The following is a 15,689-nucleotide window of genomic DNA, read 5'->3' as shown; positions in this document are numbered from 1 at the left end:
TCAAATAGAATCATGAAGCTATGTTGGAAAAATGTGTTTAAGAGCACATTGCCCTCACTGAGAACTCCACTTTGATCCCCTCCTTAAGACATCACTAATAATAGATAACACTGTCTCTAAAGATATTAATGGATTTTCTCCTCTAACCCTCCCGGAAAACACTGAGGTAGGTAATATTAAGCTCTCCATCCTACAGCTGAGCTAACTCAGGCTTACAGTAGTAAAGATCAGTCCACTAGTAAATGGAGGAGTAGTGGTTTCGGAACCTCATCAGTACGACCTGGAATCGACACTCTCCCACCTCTTTACCATAGTCCTACCCTGGGAGCCAACATGTAGAAAATTTCAGCATAAACTGAGTTGTGTTACCCCTTTTACTTTTTCTAAGCTTACTTCTATTTCTGCTTTCCAACTTTTTAAATGGAGATAAAAAGCAATTCAATCGTGAACTCTACTTAAGTTTATCTATAAAAACTTTAATTCGAAACTGCCATGGGTGCGCTGCAACACGCCCAGGCCGACCGAGAACTACCTCTTTGTAAGTCTGCAAATTGTCAGAGTGAAATGTCGAGTCGTTCATTGTATCCTGTAGTCTGAGGAGAACAAACGGGTTTTGGGAACTGTTCGCACCGATCCCGGGTCCTGGAGTTCCCAAGCTCTCGCGACTGCTAGGACCACAGACGCTGGAGCGGAGGCGCGCGCCCAGCTTCCCTCCAGGAAGGACCTGCTGCCCCGCCGCGCGGAGCGAGCCTGGCGGCCAGGCCCCGGCTCTCGGGGCTTCAGGGTCTGCCTCGCCGCAGAGAGCCGCCTCGGCTCATGCCCTTCGGGGAGCAGCCCAGGCCCCGCAGGAGTGACCGAGCCAGGCAGGGACAGAAAGGCCCAGGACCAACACAGGAAACGTTAAAGGGCCAGAGCCTCCTATCAGGTTGACTGAAGCCTTGTCACACCTGTATCATAGCTTATTTCTTCTCTGCCGATCCTGTTTCCTCGAACTTCCCTCCACCAAAGTTGTTCTCCAATAAACGTCTGACTCCCCAAACACCATGTCAGTGTCTGTCTGCTTCCGGAGAACCTAAGTCATGATAAACGCTTAAACCAAATGAGTCTGGATAAGAATCCAAAGGCTTTGGAGAACCTCAAGAAAGAAACGTCTGCTATTTATGAGGGTTCCATCTCAGAAACTACCAGCTGCATGTAGAACACTGCAGGACATGTGAACGATTCCTGTTCTTCATGTATCCCTGAAACATGAGAATTAGCCCAAACTTCAAGTGAATTGGACACAGCACTTAAAGGTCAGTCAAAGTCCTTAGGCCAAAGGGGCTGGCCCCGTGGCCGAGTGGTTAAATTCGCGCGCTCCGCTGCAGGCGGCCCAGTGTTTCGTTGGTTCGAATCCTGGGCGCGGACATGACACTGCTCATCAAACCACGCTGAGGCAGCGTCCCACATACCACAACTAGAAGGACCCACAACGAAGAATATACAACTATGTACCGGGGGGGCTTTGGGGAGAAAAAGGAAAAAATAAAAAATAAATAAATAAATAAAAAAGTCCTTAGGCCAAAGCTAACGGTATCCCCAAGTTGCCCAATGTCCAAGAGTGGACATTCACTTTCTTGGGGCCACTGAGTACAAGTTCAGCATGCAACTGCCTAAAATAAAACTCGTGCACACACAGAGGGGGAGAGAAATTTCTCTACATCTTCTAAAAAGCTCTTGATTCACCCTGAACCACTGTTTAAATTGTATCTGCAAATAATACCGTTATCTCCACCTCTTCAGAGTTATATTTTTCTCCCATCTGTGTAACTATGTTTGGAAAACATACGAATCAGCCCCTCCCCCTCCCCGGAAAAAATAGGCCAAGAGTTTGTAACCAATATGGATTGCAAGGAAAATGCATTAAAACTAGTTTATCCTCCTAGTGTGATTTCTTTTAGCCTGGAACACACAGATATTGTGGATCTGGGAGCCAGTTAGGTTATAAAATAAGGAGTCAAAAATTGTGTTTCCTAGTGACTTTATATGATTTTGAGGATTAAAGGTTGAAATTAGAAGTCTCCATGTCCAGTAATACTAAATGGTACTTTTATCTGCAAACTTATAGGAGGAACATCAAAATTGTAGTTTTTCCACGCATAATATTTGACTGGGCCAAAACTGAATTTTCCTATATATATGCAGTTACTCCATTCTTAATCTTTTATTTTACAATTTTATTTTTCTCTAAGTTAAAGTGAATTACACAAATATCTATATGATCGCTAGTTTTATATTGCTTTTATAATGGGCATTTTAACAAGCTCGGCAATCTTTGGCTATTGTGCTTTCTCATATTTGTAAAACCTGGGAATTCTTTCACAAATTCTAAATAATCTTTGATGAAAGTACATATTTGTGAACAGGGTTGCATATAAGTAGAAATTGCAATAAATTCTCTATTTCTCTGTTGGTTTGTCTGCTGTGGATGTTGATATTATTGTTTCACCACATCTTAAAATTTTTTTATTTTTTCAATGACATTTCAAGAACTTGATACGGCAAGTAGAGCTGACATTTTCCCTAAACATCTCATCTCTTTAGGGCTTTTAATTTTTCCCTAAAATTAAAACTCATTGTAAACCAGCACTGATGGGTCTATTTTTAGTTCCTAGTAAGATGATTGATTGGCTTTGTGAGACCACGAATAAATGACCGGAATTTTACACTCATTCTCTCTGTTTGAGATCAGGTTTAAAAGGGTAGATGTTTCAAAGCATTTCTAGCAGAAGAACAATGCAGCAGCTATTAATGGAAGTCACACAGCTCAATTCTCCTTCCAAAAGCTTTGAAAGTGTGTCCCTGGTGCTATGTTCGATTGATTTAGAGGGCTCAGTCTTAGGAAGTCACAGTCAAAATTCAAACATAATTTGTAATGTAAGCTATAAAAATTTTGAAATGGTCTCGTGTTTATTATTGTCGTTAGGCTTTTCCTTTGAGTTCAGTGTTATGTTATTAAAACTAATCCCCTCGTTGTTCATTTATCGTTCCACATCCCAGCATCATTCTGGGCTAACTTTGAGGATACCGATCCTTTACTCTGACCCAGTTTTCTTTGGCTCCTTTAGTTCAAGACACCGGAAACAAGTCAAAATGAGACTCTTCTTGCGATCTAAAATTTCTTATGGCAAACACCTACCTCATTAGACTTCTGCATCTGTGGAGCTTACAGGACTACATGAGAAAGAAGCAAATTGAAAATTGAAGAACAGAATGTTGTTCAAGCACGTGACAATATTTTGGTTGAAGTGGAAGAAATATGTCAACTAAACAGCATTGCTGTAAAATATCATATTTATAGAATTACTTATGGCTATAAAAGCAAGAATCCTTACTGATTCTTTGACTTAACCCATTCTCAAAATGGAACCCAACAACAAGGAAAAGGAAAAGAAAAATCTATTTTGTATTGAAATAAAGTGCAGTACATAAGTGGACTCTTGATCAAGCCATAAAATTACACCAGGAGAAACTATTTGGAGCATTCTGAAGCCAGGTTAAGCGATGGCTTCAGATATACAAGCACAGTCACAAAATGTCCAATTAAAAAGATCCATGTGTAGGGGCTGGCCCCATGGCCGAGTGGTTAAGTTCGCGTGCTCCGCTGCAGGCGGCCCAGTGTTTCGTTGGTTCGAATCCTGGCCGCGGACATGGCCCTGCTCATCAAACCACACTGAGGCAGCGTCCCACATGCCACAACTAGAAGGACCCCAACGAAGAATATACAGCTATGTACCGGGGGGCTTTGGGGAGGAAAAAGAAAAAATAAAATCTTTAAAAAATAACAAAATAAAAAAAAAAAGATCCATGTGGGATTTGAGGCCTAATTAAAGTTCTAAGCAAATTTGCTACATATATGCTTCACTTTGTGTACAAAAACAGACACCCACGTGTCCTTGCATTTACTATACCACTTACCCATCTGTGAGATGGGAAGAACAGCACTGTTTCCTCCCATAGGTGTGGGAATTCACCAGTAAAATATTCTGGGTATAAAGCCTCAAGCTAATTTAGCAATAAGTTCTGTAAAAGATTTGAATATAAAACATTATAGCCACAATAATCTCCTTAAGCTAGTAGTGGAAATGAAACTGATTTACTCTGGGAATCCGACTGGTAAATCACTTGTCTTTGTAAAGTATCTGCATATCAGAAAAAGTGGAGGGCCCATGTGTTCATTTCCGTTTTCACCAAGGCCTAAAGTTATATAACATATTTGATTTCTGACTTACCTGATGTTTCTCAGCTATTAGTTCATATCAGTACTCATCCTCTTAAGAATAAAATAAATCTGAACCGTACTTTGGAAAGCAGGAAGCTTAAAGCCAGACTTTATTTCAGTTTATTATTGTATAGATAATATAGTAAAAAGTTAAAATCTTGAAGTATTCTTTACTAGTAAATGAAATTTATTTTTGATTCTTGGAGTTACGTGATCAAAATACGGATACCTAAAGTTCGGAATTACAGCACAGTTTGCTATGTCTAGAATATTTAAGGAGACTTCTCTGCAGTTACAATGTCCAACACTTGATGATTTCAAAGTCGTGGAACAGCAGTAATCAATTAAGCCTTACAACATCCTAAGCTAATAGGCTTACAACATTCTAAGTTAAATTTCAGTCATCTGCCTTTGGTTAAACATAAACCAGTGTTGGGGAAAAAATCACAAGGTTAATTTACTTGAATGCTTCTATGTTCTGGACATTTATAAACAAATGAGTCAAATTCATAAGTAATCTTTATTCTAGTTGTTTCTCATTAAAATAAAATATAGCATTTAGAAAAATTGCTTTACCAAATACAGTCATAAAGTGCAGATTTATTAACAAGTACGTGGTGGGCATCTGCTGTGTGGTGAACTGTTCTGAATCTTGGAGGGATCTCCAATAGTGTAAACTCATTTCTAGTCTATGGTAGGAAAGTAACGTGGTCTTATATTTAGATCAACAACACAGAAGAAACTTATTCAGTAAAATACTGAGGGATAGAGAAATCCTGTTGATTCACTTGTAAGAACTTCACATTAGTCAATAATCTCCCTATGAAATTTAAAAGTCAATATATGGCATTTATGAAATTGAAAAAAAAAATAAAAAGAATAGAGGAGCCTTGAAACTATTTTCACAATTGAATTCATTTAGACCAGATGAAGAAAATGCAGTGTAAGCTGGAGACCACTAGGGCTAAGGAGTCCGTCACCAAGTCTGACCCCGGCCCATGCAGCTGTGTTCATCCTCAGTCATGTAAAGACCCGAGGGAGTACCGGTCAATCAAGGGTGTTGTCGTGCACAGCAAACTCCCGAAGCTTTGAAGCGAGCTCTGATATGACCATTGCTTAGGAGAGATTGGGAACTCTACTACACCTCCAACCTTTGGTACCAGTCAGAAACATGAAGAATGTCTAAGGAAGACGTGAGAACAGAGGAGTGTTCTCCTTTTTCTTCAACGGTAGGACCTAAATTGGCCTTTAACCCATCAGTAAGTCTGACTAAGCATGGCCAAATAGAAACTTGAGGTGCCATCAGAGGGAGGGGGATCCTGAGCCAGTGCCAGTTCTCTCAGCATTCCCCCAGCCGGAATTCTTAGCTTCTGACCCAGGGCTGGAACTAGGGTGAGGTGAGTGAGGAGCCTGGGGCACAACATCGAAGGAGGCACCACGGCCCTGGTAGTGATAGCCTCCTCCAGTGTGGCACCTTGGGGCTCACTCACCCGCCTCTAGTCTGGGCCCTGTTCAACTACAGCTTCTTCAAGGGTTTTATGGCAAGAAGCTCAAAAGGTCAAGACACTGTTGATGACAAACAAATGAAAGAAAGGGGGTATACAAAAAGTGGAGTGCATAGGGCCAGCCCCCTGGCGTAGTGGTTAAGTTAGCTGGCTCCACTTCTGCAGCCCAGGGTTCACAGGTTGGATCCCAGGCGCAGACCTACACACTGCTCATGAAGCCCTGCTGTGGTTGCATCCCAATACAAAGTAGAGAAAGATTGGCACGGATGTTAGCTCAGGGACAATCTTCCTCAAGCAAAAAGAGGAGGATTGACAACAGATGTTGGCTCAGGGACAATCTTCCTCACCCCACCCCCCAAAAAAAAAGTGGAGTACATAAACAAAAATGTTCAAAAGAGAGGCCACGTCCCAATTAAAGAAATATTGTCCACAAAAAATATGTGAAGGTGCTAATCATCCAAACTCATCCTGACACTGCTCATTTGGGATTGGACCATAATTGATTATTTCAGAAATTTGGATTATCATGGAAGAAATCTGGCCCTAAAACATATCTCTATGTACTGAAAGTTGGATACAGTAGTTATTCTTGTAACTGTGCAATAACCCTACCCCAACCTCACCTCTAATATATACCAAAAGGCTGCAATGTATATGAGCAAACTCTATTTCCTGTGAATGTTTTCAACACTACTACAATATAACTAAACAATTCTAATTGTAGGAATTTTTGTAGTTGCCAGTTTCTCATCAAATGACAATAGCTCCTCAAGACTGAGCTAAATAGTTACTTGTGTGTTAGAATCAGAATGTAGTATCTTACGAAATGAAGACCTTTCAAAGGGCATAATGATCCCTGGGGCTCCCTCGCATCTGAAGCCCCAGATAGAAGGACGCAAGAACTCTAACGGCCCGGCTTAATCATAACACAGCCACCATTTTTAAAAATGATTCATGTTAGAAGCAGTGCTTATTGAACTCTTTTATATTCATAGGGATCTTAACCTTTTCAATTTAATACCTTTGATTTCCAAGTTCATTTGCAAGTGAAAATAAAACCATTTGGTCTCGGTGACTTTCCAAGACTTGTGAACCCAGGATTTTTAAATCTATAAGTTTCTTGAAGTCAGAAACTGTTCACTTACTGTTCACTTATTACTCTCCCTGTATATATAACTTCCAGGGTAGAAGTTTCAATATTCACTTGTTAATTAATTAATTAATTAATTAGGATATTAAGATGTACATCCTGACTTTTGGAATTGAATTCACCATAGTGAGAAAAAGATTATTTGCTTCATAGTTCTGAGTCTAATTTATTTTAGTCATTTGCTACATAAGGACATTTCATTGAGCGACAGACTGTGCATTCAACAGTGGTCCCATAAGATTAGCACCACACAGCCCGGGCGTGTAGTAGGCTGTACATTCTAGGTTTGTGTAAGTGCACGCTATGATGTTCACACGACGACAAAATCATCTAATGATGCGTTTCTGAGAATACATCCTCGTCATTAAACAACTCATGACCGTATAAGCAATATCTCTGTAGAGAGAGGTTTATTCTTAAGGCAAAGGTGAAAAAGTCATCGTTATAAATATTTGAGAATTTTTATCAGACATCTTGTCATTGTGATAATTTGTAGTCCATGAAGAAACTCTGATCTAACTCTCTACTAAGTTCTTCTACTAAAATGTATAGAACAGAATTTTTTTTAAGAGTCCAGTTTTTGCTTTTAAGGTATTTTATAGATTTTTAAGCACTGACCATGTGTGTTGATCACACAATCCTTTGAGTAAGTCAAGAATCATTTCCCCACTACAGATGAGAAAATTTAGGTTTGGAGAGAAGATGTGACTTGACTAAGTTCACGGCATTAATAAGTGAATAAGAGGGCTTGGAATCCACATCTTCTTATTCCACCCAGTGTGCTTCCACTACACAGCAGCAACTGGCTGAATATAATAATGAGCACTGAACATTTCCAATACTAATAGAAAAAGATTATCATCTCTAAAACGTTCATACTTTATGGTGGTTGGTCATGTAAATCCTTGGTATCAAATTCCTTTAAGATGTAAAGCACCTTGAAATTCTTTCCTCTTCCCTATATGTGAAATACAACTGTGACTGTTGGCAAGGTATGCTCTCTAAATGTCAGCCATAAACACACGAGGAACACCACATAAGGGACAGGTGCGTCACTGCTGTCGTCAAGCCACTTCCTCCGCCTGGTACCAACGGGAGAGAAAAAATGCCTCCAAAGACATTGAAAAGACAGCCAGTTTACAAGGCAGCGCCGATGGATCTGACCACAGGGTGTCCTCCACAGTCCATTTACCATCTACAACCAGCTATAAGGCTACTGGCGGTTAGCGACTGTCCCCGCTGCCCTTCACCAACCATTATGTAACCACGTCCTAATGATTTTAACTATCTTTAAAATATGACGCCCATCTAAAAAGAGTAAACGAGGATATGTCTTTCTAAGAGAGTTGAGCCTTCTTCCTGAAGGCAGGAAGAAAAGTAGATAGAAGACTGTTTCAGAATAAGTGAGTAACAACACAAGCCCCCTTGGACTGCTGCATAGAATTTTAATTCACTATTGTGAAGTTCAAGATCTTCTATTTTTCATACCTGGCATTTCTCCAAAACTCTGGCCAGAAATGATTGAGTTTGAGTAATGGCTTTTATACCATGAAATGATGGCTTATTCTTCCTACAAATTTGTCATTCTTGGCTGTGAACTTTGGCAGATCCTTAAAATAGAGCTGCCACCCAGAGCTAGAAAAACTACTTTCACAGTTGTCCATCCACATAATTAAACCATTTTATTGTGGTTGCCTAGAGCACTTATTACGATCATGGAGAAGTGGCTTCTAATCTCAGTCACTTCTGTGCCATTTTAAGTAGTCATCAATTTCTCTGTTTCTGGTGTTTCTTGGAGACACTCCTATCTCTATCTGCCTATTTTTGTGAGAAGAAGATATTCCAAGGGACACAACTTTGAAGTCTCAGAAGACACATTTAACACTAGGTGATATTATTGTCACTCCTATTTGTTTTCTCCGAAGTGATAGATGAGTACCCGTGAGATATACTAACACTAAACTGAAACCAAATATTCACTCTCATAGTTTATATCTAGTCAATACATCTTTGATGATGTTTTAGAACGTATCTCTTTTAAGGCTCTCTCTCTTTTCGTTTTCTTTTAGATTGGCACCTGAGCTAACAACTGTTGCCAATCTTCTTTTGTTCCTGCTTTTTCTCCCCAAATCTCCCCAGTATATAGTTGCATATTTTAGTTGTGGGTCCTTCTAGTTGTGGCATGTGGGATGCCACCTCAGCGTGGCCTGATGTGTGGGGCCATGTCCGTGCCCAGGATCCAAACCCATGAAACCTTGGGCCGCCAAAGTGGAGCATGCGAAGTTAACCACTCGGCCACGGGGCCAGCCCATAATGTTCTCTTTTTACGATTAAACTGAATCCAAGAAAATGGTTGGGTTTCTTAATTTAAAATGGTAGTTCCTTATGCTTTCTCTTGAGATCTTGAGCTAGTTCTCTCTCACTCTCTCTCGCTCTTCCCCCTCCCTCACTCCTCACCTCCTGCCTCTTTCTGTCTCTCTCTCTCTTCCTTTCCTTTTATTTCTATTCTTCTCCCACTCCTATCAGTGGAGGCCATGAGAATCTGTGGGGATTGCTTAGCCCTGCAGGTATCACTCGAGGCTACAATCATATTGAGTCCTGACATGAGTAGAGCTGTGGAAGCATCTGGAGGGTTCTGCAGTCAACCCAGTGAGCAAAGTATAAGCAGAACACTCAAATCCATGAGAATCTATTTTCACATCAACAGATAGGGGTTGTTTGGGGTTTTTTCCTGCTTCGCTTTTTACAGCTCTTACTACTATAGAAGCAGTATATTTAAAGCTTCTGTGATTGTTTAAACTTTATATTCACTAAGGATGATTTTCATGGCAAAGTTCCCATGGAGTAATTTCAGACTTCTCTGGTAACAAATGTCGTCATAAAGCTATAGCAAGGAACAGAAGTTCCTCCTGGAATCTCACAATTCTATCGTGGGGCAGGGGAAGAGCACTAATGCTGCCTCCCCGGACCTGTCCCTCAGGACAGACCAACTCGGAGGGGCGGAATCATCGGCTGCTAATTGCCTCCGTGTCTGAATCTGCAAAATAAAAATAATGAATTTGGCCTTCTAAAAGAAGGGCTAAGAGGAAAAAGGAAAAAGCAAAGGCGCTGTCTACAAGACGATCTGCAGCTGTCCAAATTATGTAGATATTATCCTTCCAAAATTTTCTCCCAAAAAGTGATATTTCAAAAGAGAAAACTTTTCAGTGAGCTGACACAAAATAAAGGCTCAGCACTCCACCTACTGTGACGTGGCTCGTGCACAGAGAAGCAACTCCATGTGCGAACCCAGACTGTGGGCAATAGTGTCTGGCACAGACAAAGCCCCGACAGCCTTTAAAAATATTTACTTTCTCAACAGAAAACTTACATCTTGTATGTTCACAGGAATTGTGACCCTTCTTTATGTTGGGTGAAAATTACCATAATTTTACTCAAAGCAGATAAAAATGAGCACTTGCTAAATCAGTAGGCTCTAGAGTAAAGCAAATATTAATAAATTAGCACTTCAGAACTACGTTCAAATCTGATATTGCTTCGTAAGTGACGCCTCTGCTTCGAGCTGAACTACACCCCATAGGATTTTACCAGAAACAATGACTATGGGAACGTTACCTTGACAGAAAGGAGCCTGATGCCGGGTCTTGAAAATCTCCATGGATGGTGTGCGGTCACCTTGGTGAAGCCAAAACCAGTCTTCAGGGCCTTCACCACTTGGCAAGCTGTCAAAATCCTCGTCATCTTGAAGATGTTGAGTTGTGACTAAAATTAAATGGAATTACATATATCTTATGAGAATTTTGTTATGAGAATTTTTATTGAATGTGAAGGAAAGCTGTGGAGGGGTGTGCAGTCGGGGTTTAAGGCTGACTGCACAGCGATCTTTGAATTTCCATTCATTCTGCCATTAAATGTCTTCAGCCACAGCTCCTCCCTCTCTTAACCCCTCCTCCCAAGATAACATCCAGAGATGTTCCATGGACATGTAACACAAATTGCAACACATCAAACACTGACTTCTCCTGCTGAGATAATGCTGTGTCGTAGAAAACCACTCACCCGTCAAAGGAATTGTTTATGCAGCTGAGTAGAATGACCCAGACACAGTTGACGACTCTAAGAATCCCACTTACCCTAAAGAGAGCAACTTTCTGATAGTGCCAAGGAGCAAAGGCTTTACTTGTGTTAGATGTGATAACTAATTTCCCTCAAAAGAGACTGCGGCTTCCCAAAGAAACATGAAGACTTGCCATTTTCCGCTTGGAAAAAGACAATGGAAACCACATACAGTAAAAAGGACATCAGAATAAACTTTTCTCTACAAATATAGAGTAAACCTAACTATATGGTCTTTTGAGTTAATAAAGTAGTACATACATTCTTCCTATTGTATGATTCTGGGTTTCAAATTTTAAATCAGTCAGTAATATTAAATAAAACACAACTGGAGCAAAGTAGCTTATTACGTCCTTCTTAAGTGTTAAATTTATAAGTATATGAAACAATGGCAAACATTGATTTTAATGTAAGTACTATTCCTAAGTCAAGATTTTTTCCAGTTGTTAAAATGTTACAGGGGCCAGCCCTGTGGCCTGGTGGTTAGGTTCGGTGTGCTATGCTTCAGCAGCCTGGGATCACAGGTTTGGATCCCCAGCGCAGACATACACCACTCATCAGCCATGCTGTTGTGGTGACCCACCTATAAAATAGAGAAAGACTGGCAACAGATGCTAGCTCAGGGCTAATCCTCCTCAGCAAAAAAAAAAAAAAAAAAAAAAAATTACATGTAAATTCTCATATTTCAACCTGAGTTGAAATTGATACACTTAGCCCTTCAATCTCCTGTTTAATTAGGCAGCTGAAGGGTCTCACTGGCTAGTGGAAGCTTTCATTTAAGTTGTGTGTCCAGGCAGATCAGGAAGCGCTGCAGCATTGTCCTTTGACTGATGTCCTTGCAAAGGAGGCCAAGGATAAAGCCTCCCCAGGGCTTCCCATAATGGAAAGAGGACACAGAACAGCACAGAGACTGTAACCTCACTGACAGGACGAGTGTTAGAACAGAGGTGGGGACAGAGGATGGGCTGTTTTTTTTTTTTTAAAGAAGGAACAAAGTTTAAGCTTAATCTTCTTCTGTCTTACAGAATTCTGTATTCATATACAAACATTCTCTGAGGACAAACTACTTCACAGTTCCTCATGACAGAAAGCTGAACCAAACAGTCTCCATCTAGAGTATATAAGTAATTCATAAAATAAATAATGTTATGATAGTGTGTCCCAGTGCAATGGGAAGATAGGCAGGTAGATAAATAGATAGATAGAAATAAGAAAATCTCAACTCCCCTTGTGCTTGTCCAGTAAGATTTAAGTACGGGATTATGTTGAACGTGGTATCTTGAAAGACGCATAAGAGTATATAAAGTAGATGGAGGAGGAGAAGGGATGGCATGAGAAACAGCACAGACATATGAAATCATATGGCATATTAAATAAAAGTTGGAACATTCTGATAAAGCCTAGATGCAGGGTGGGAAGTGAATACGAACCGTATCATGGAAGACTTTGTGTGCCTTAAAATGGTTGGTTTCCATCCATAAATAGTATTCATAGTAGTCATGGCAGTGTTTTGAACAAGAAATAGAGGTGAAATTTGTGTGAAGCAAAGGTCATGAAAAATGAATAGGAGGAGGATGAAACTGGCAGAAGGAAAATTCCAACTTAGAGAACATAGGACTTAGAAACAGTATTTACTGTTTAGTCCTATTCTAGGTATCTCTCTCTATATAAAATATATAGTGAGGCTTTCCTTAGCCTAATTAGAAAATGACATACAGTTATTATGAAAGAATTTTAAGGTGAAAAATGAATTTAAACCAGTCATGGTCCCATTACTCAGAGGTGCCCATACACTGAACACCGCAGTGTACTTCTGCCTTCATTCCCCGAGCTTTGACTCAACGTGACACTTGGAGTACTGAGGAGTCCAGAGTTTGAATAAGGAAAAGACATTAGTAAGCAGCTTCATAACCATTTATAACAGTTGACTAAAAAGCATGATGGACTAAACATGGTTTCCCAGAGAGATGCCAACAACTCTAGGATATAATTCCATGACTCTAAAACCTAAAGAAAAATGTAGGCCTGAGAGCTGTCATGGGCTTTCATTTTTGCCAGTAAAAGATCCTGGATGGAGGCTATGGTCCATGTTTCTAGTCACTAGAATGCAATGGGAAGGGGCAGAAGGCTGGGACATATTGGTTAAATATTCTGAATTAGAGAGAGAAAATTCATCCATCGCGATTCCACAGTCATCTTGGGGATTGGAAAGGCTGACAAGTAAAATGGTGAGTAGTTCCTTATTTGAGCATTCAAGAGAAACTGAAGTCAACAACCAGACTGGAAAAAAAATTATTACATTAGTGAGGAAGGTTACATTAGGACAGATCAAAGGGGTGAGGTGAGAAGAGTTGATTGAAGTGGACACTAAAGTCAGACATGAAAAATTTAGTGGAAATATTATACTTTTATGAAAGACATTTTTAAGGCATTTTAGAAGAAAGCGATTTTGGTTTGGAATGATGTTTGTTTTTCTCTGATCACACTCACATGGTCCTCCTCTCACATCAGACCTCCTCCGCACACAACTAATCAGGATGACAGGTGTGCGTGCATGTGCACACAGTGGGTCAGGGAATCTGTGCATTTGAAATGTGTTTTCCGTGATCCAGGTCATTGAAGGTCCTCTAATCCTACAAGTCACTCACTCTAAAAAGGAAAAGATTCTATATGAATTTAGCCCTTGTTTTCCGTTCAGGTAAGTATCATAGTCATCTCTGTTGACAGCACTAGGGCTACTCTCCTCTGTACAATCTCATGTAGGAAACTAAAAATTATTAAAAGTGAACAGTCCTCAATTTCGGAGTAAATAACATTCTAGTACTTTTTAATCTAATACTGAGAAAGTATTTTATTTCTTCCTAAGTTGGAAAATGCCTTGAAATATATATATGTGTATACATAGAGATTAAAATATACATGTATATATATGTGTGTGTCTATGTGTAGAGAGAGAGAGAAGGAGGGAGAGAGAGAGAGAAAAGTATCCTAACTAAGATAATTATTTATTATTTCTTACGAGGAATGAAAGTATTCAGTCTTCCAAATCCCTAAAAGCACTTAATTTGATAAATTTGTCATTGGGATGTCTGGTATTGAAAATGATACTATATCAAGTACTACGTGGTATTTATTTTCATTTGATACTTAAAGAAATTTGGAAAATTCAAAAATAATAGATAATAGCCCACCCTCCCAACATAACTTCTGTTACTATTTTAGTTTATCTTCTTCTAGCATCTATTTCTATGCACTGGTCATAATTTTTAAAACTATGATCAACTTTCATTATGCTTTTGTGAGGTAATATTATGTTAAAATATGTTCAATGTTATTACATGTTCTTTCAAAACCCTAATTGGAATGGCTGCCAAATATTCCATTTTCATTGCTTCCGTGGTTGCTAAAGTATATATCAATATTGCCATTTTTGATCAATATTGCCAAATTTCTTCCCAAAGAGAGTGTATCCATCTATATACCAGTTACAATATATTAGTGTCCTTTTCAATACATTCTCGCCAATGTTAGACATTATCTTTTACTGGCTTATTTGAGCACAGAAAGTAGTATTTTGTTTTCATTTAAATTTTAAATTACTAGTGAGGTTGAAGACTTCCACGTGCTTTTAACTAGTAGCATTTCTTCTTTTTTACATCTTTTTGTTCCCATGAATCCATTCATATTTAAGATCAAGAAAACGTCTTAAAAGGAAACATAAAGCAGCCTGCATTTGTACTAATTTCAAGTGTCTTCTTCATTTGGATGATTCCTTGACATAAGCAAGGGGAAGCCTGCAACCAACTGGGTAAAATGAGACCAGCTCATGATGGAGAATAAAGGCCTCAGGTTTTGGAATAAAGAGAAAATAATAGTGTTAGTAATTCCTTCTCAAAGGGTACAGAAACTGCCAACTGCCTTCTTGAAGTGTGTCTTGCTAGGTAATGAATGAGAGACAACTCTAAGAAAGTGACACATCTACCAAAATGTCCTTTCTCTAGCAAGCATGGGAGAGGTGCTTCTGGAAAAATGCTTGAATGAGTGAATGTATTCTTGGGTACTGAGTTCCTGCCTGATCAATGAGGCTTGTTTAAGCAGAAATAAAATTATGTCAGATGAACATAAGAGGAAATAAAGATATTTAGGAGTAGGAAAAGACAACTGCCAATTAAGAATTCTACAAAAGGCTATTTCGAAGAAATAAATTTAAAGCAAGAAGCAAGGTATTTCTGGAGAGAAAATAAATTCAGAGTAAAAGAAGATGAAGCAAACCCCCAGAAAAGAAAATTCTATTTTGTATTTGAGCAGGGATGCATGAAAATAGAACATAGAAGGTACACGTGATTATTATGGCTCAATTCTGATTTTTATTAGCCTAATATAACAAGAACACTGTCACAAGAGAGGATAGGGACAAAAGTGGCTACTCTTTGAAGGAAGGTGGTGTGGATCTGTACCCACATAAAAGAGTTATACTGTATCCTCTCACAGAAACTATGATAAACTGGTAGGAGGATTCCTCAAATAAAGTTTAATCAGGGAGAAGACTTATCAATAATGACAATAGACAGATATTACTTTGTTAGGTGATGGGGTTTTTTAGTAGCCAGATGTCTAGGGAAATCCAATCAAGTAAGACACATTCATTAAGGTCCAA

The 15,689-nt window shown here is 39.3% G+C and overlaps 1 protein-coding gene across 1 annotated transcript in view; it reads right to left on the bottom strand.

Annotated features, from left to right (window-relative positions):
* Positions 1 to 10,948, bottom strand: part of CPS1 (carbamoyl-phosphate synthase 1) — a 117,197-nt gene extending 106,249 nt beyond the window's left edge. The window contains exon 1 of the mRNA XM_001914709.6: positions 10,532 to 10,948. Coding sequence (XP_001914744.1) covers positions 10,532 to 10,657 — 126 coding nt within the window. The 5' untranslated portion in view covers positions 10,658 to 10,948. The remainder of the gene's footprint in view (positions 1 to 10,531) is intronic.
* Positions 10,949 to 15,689: the final 4,741 nt, after the last annotated feature.

Source organism: Equus caballus, chromosome 6, assembly GCF_041296265.1.
Source record: "Equus caballus isolate H_3958 breed thoroughbred chromosome 6, TB-T2T, whole genome shotgun sequence".
Classification (NCBI taxonomy): domain Eukaryota; kingdom Metazoa; phylum Chordata; class Mammalia; order Perissodactyla; family Equidae; genus Equus; species Equus caballus.
This window is presented reverse-complemented; position numbering and strand designations above follow the sequence as displayed.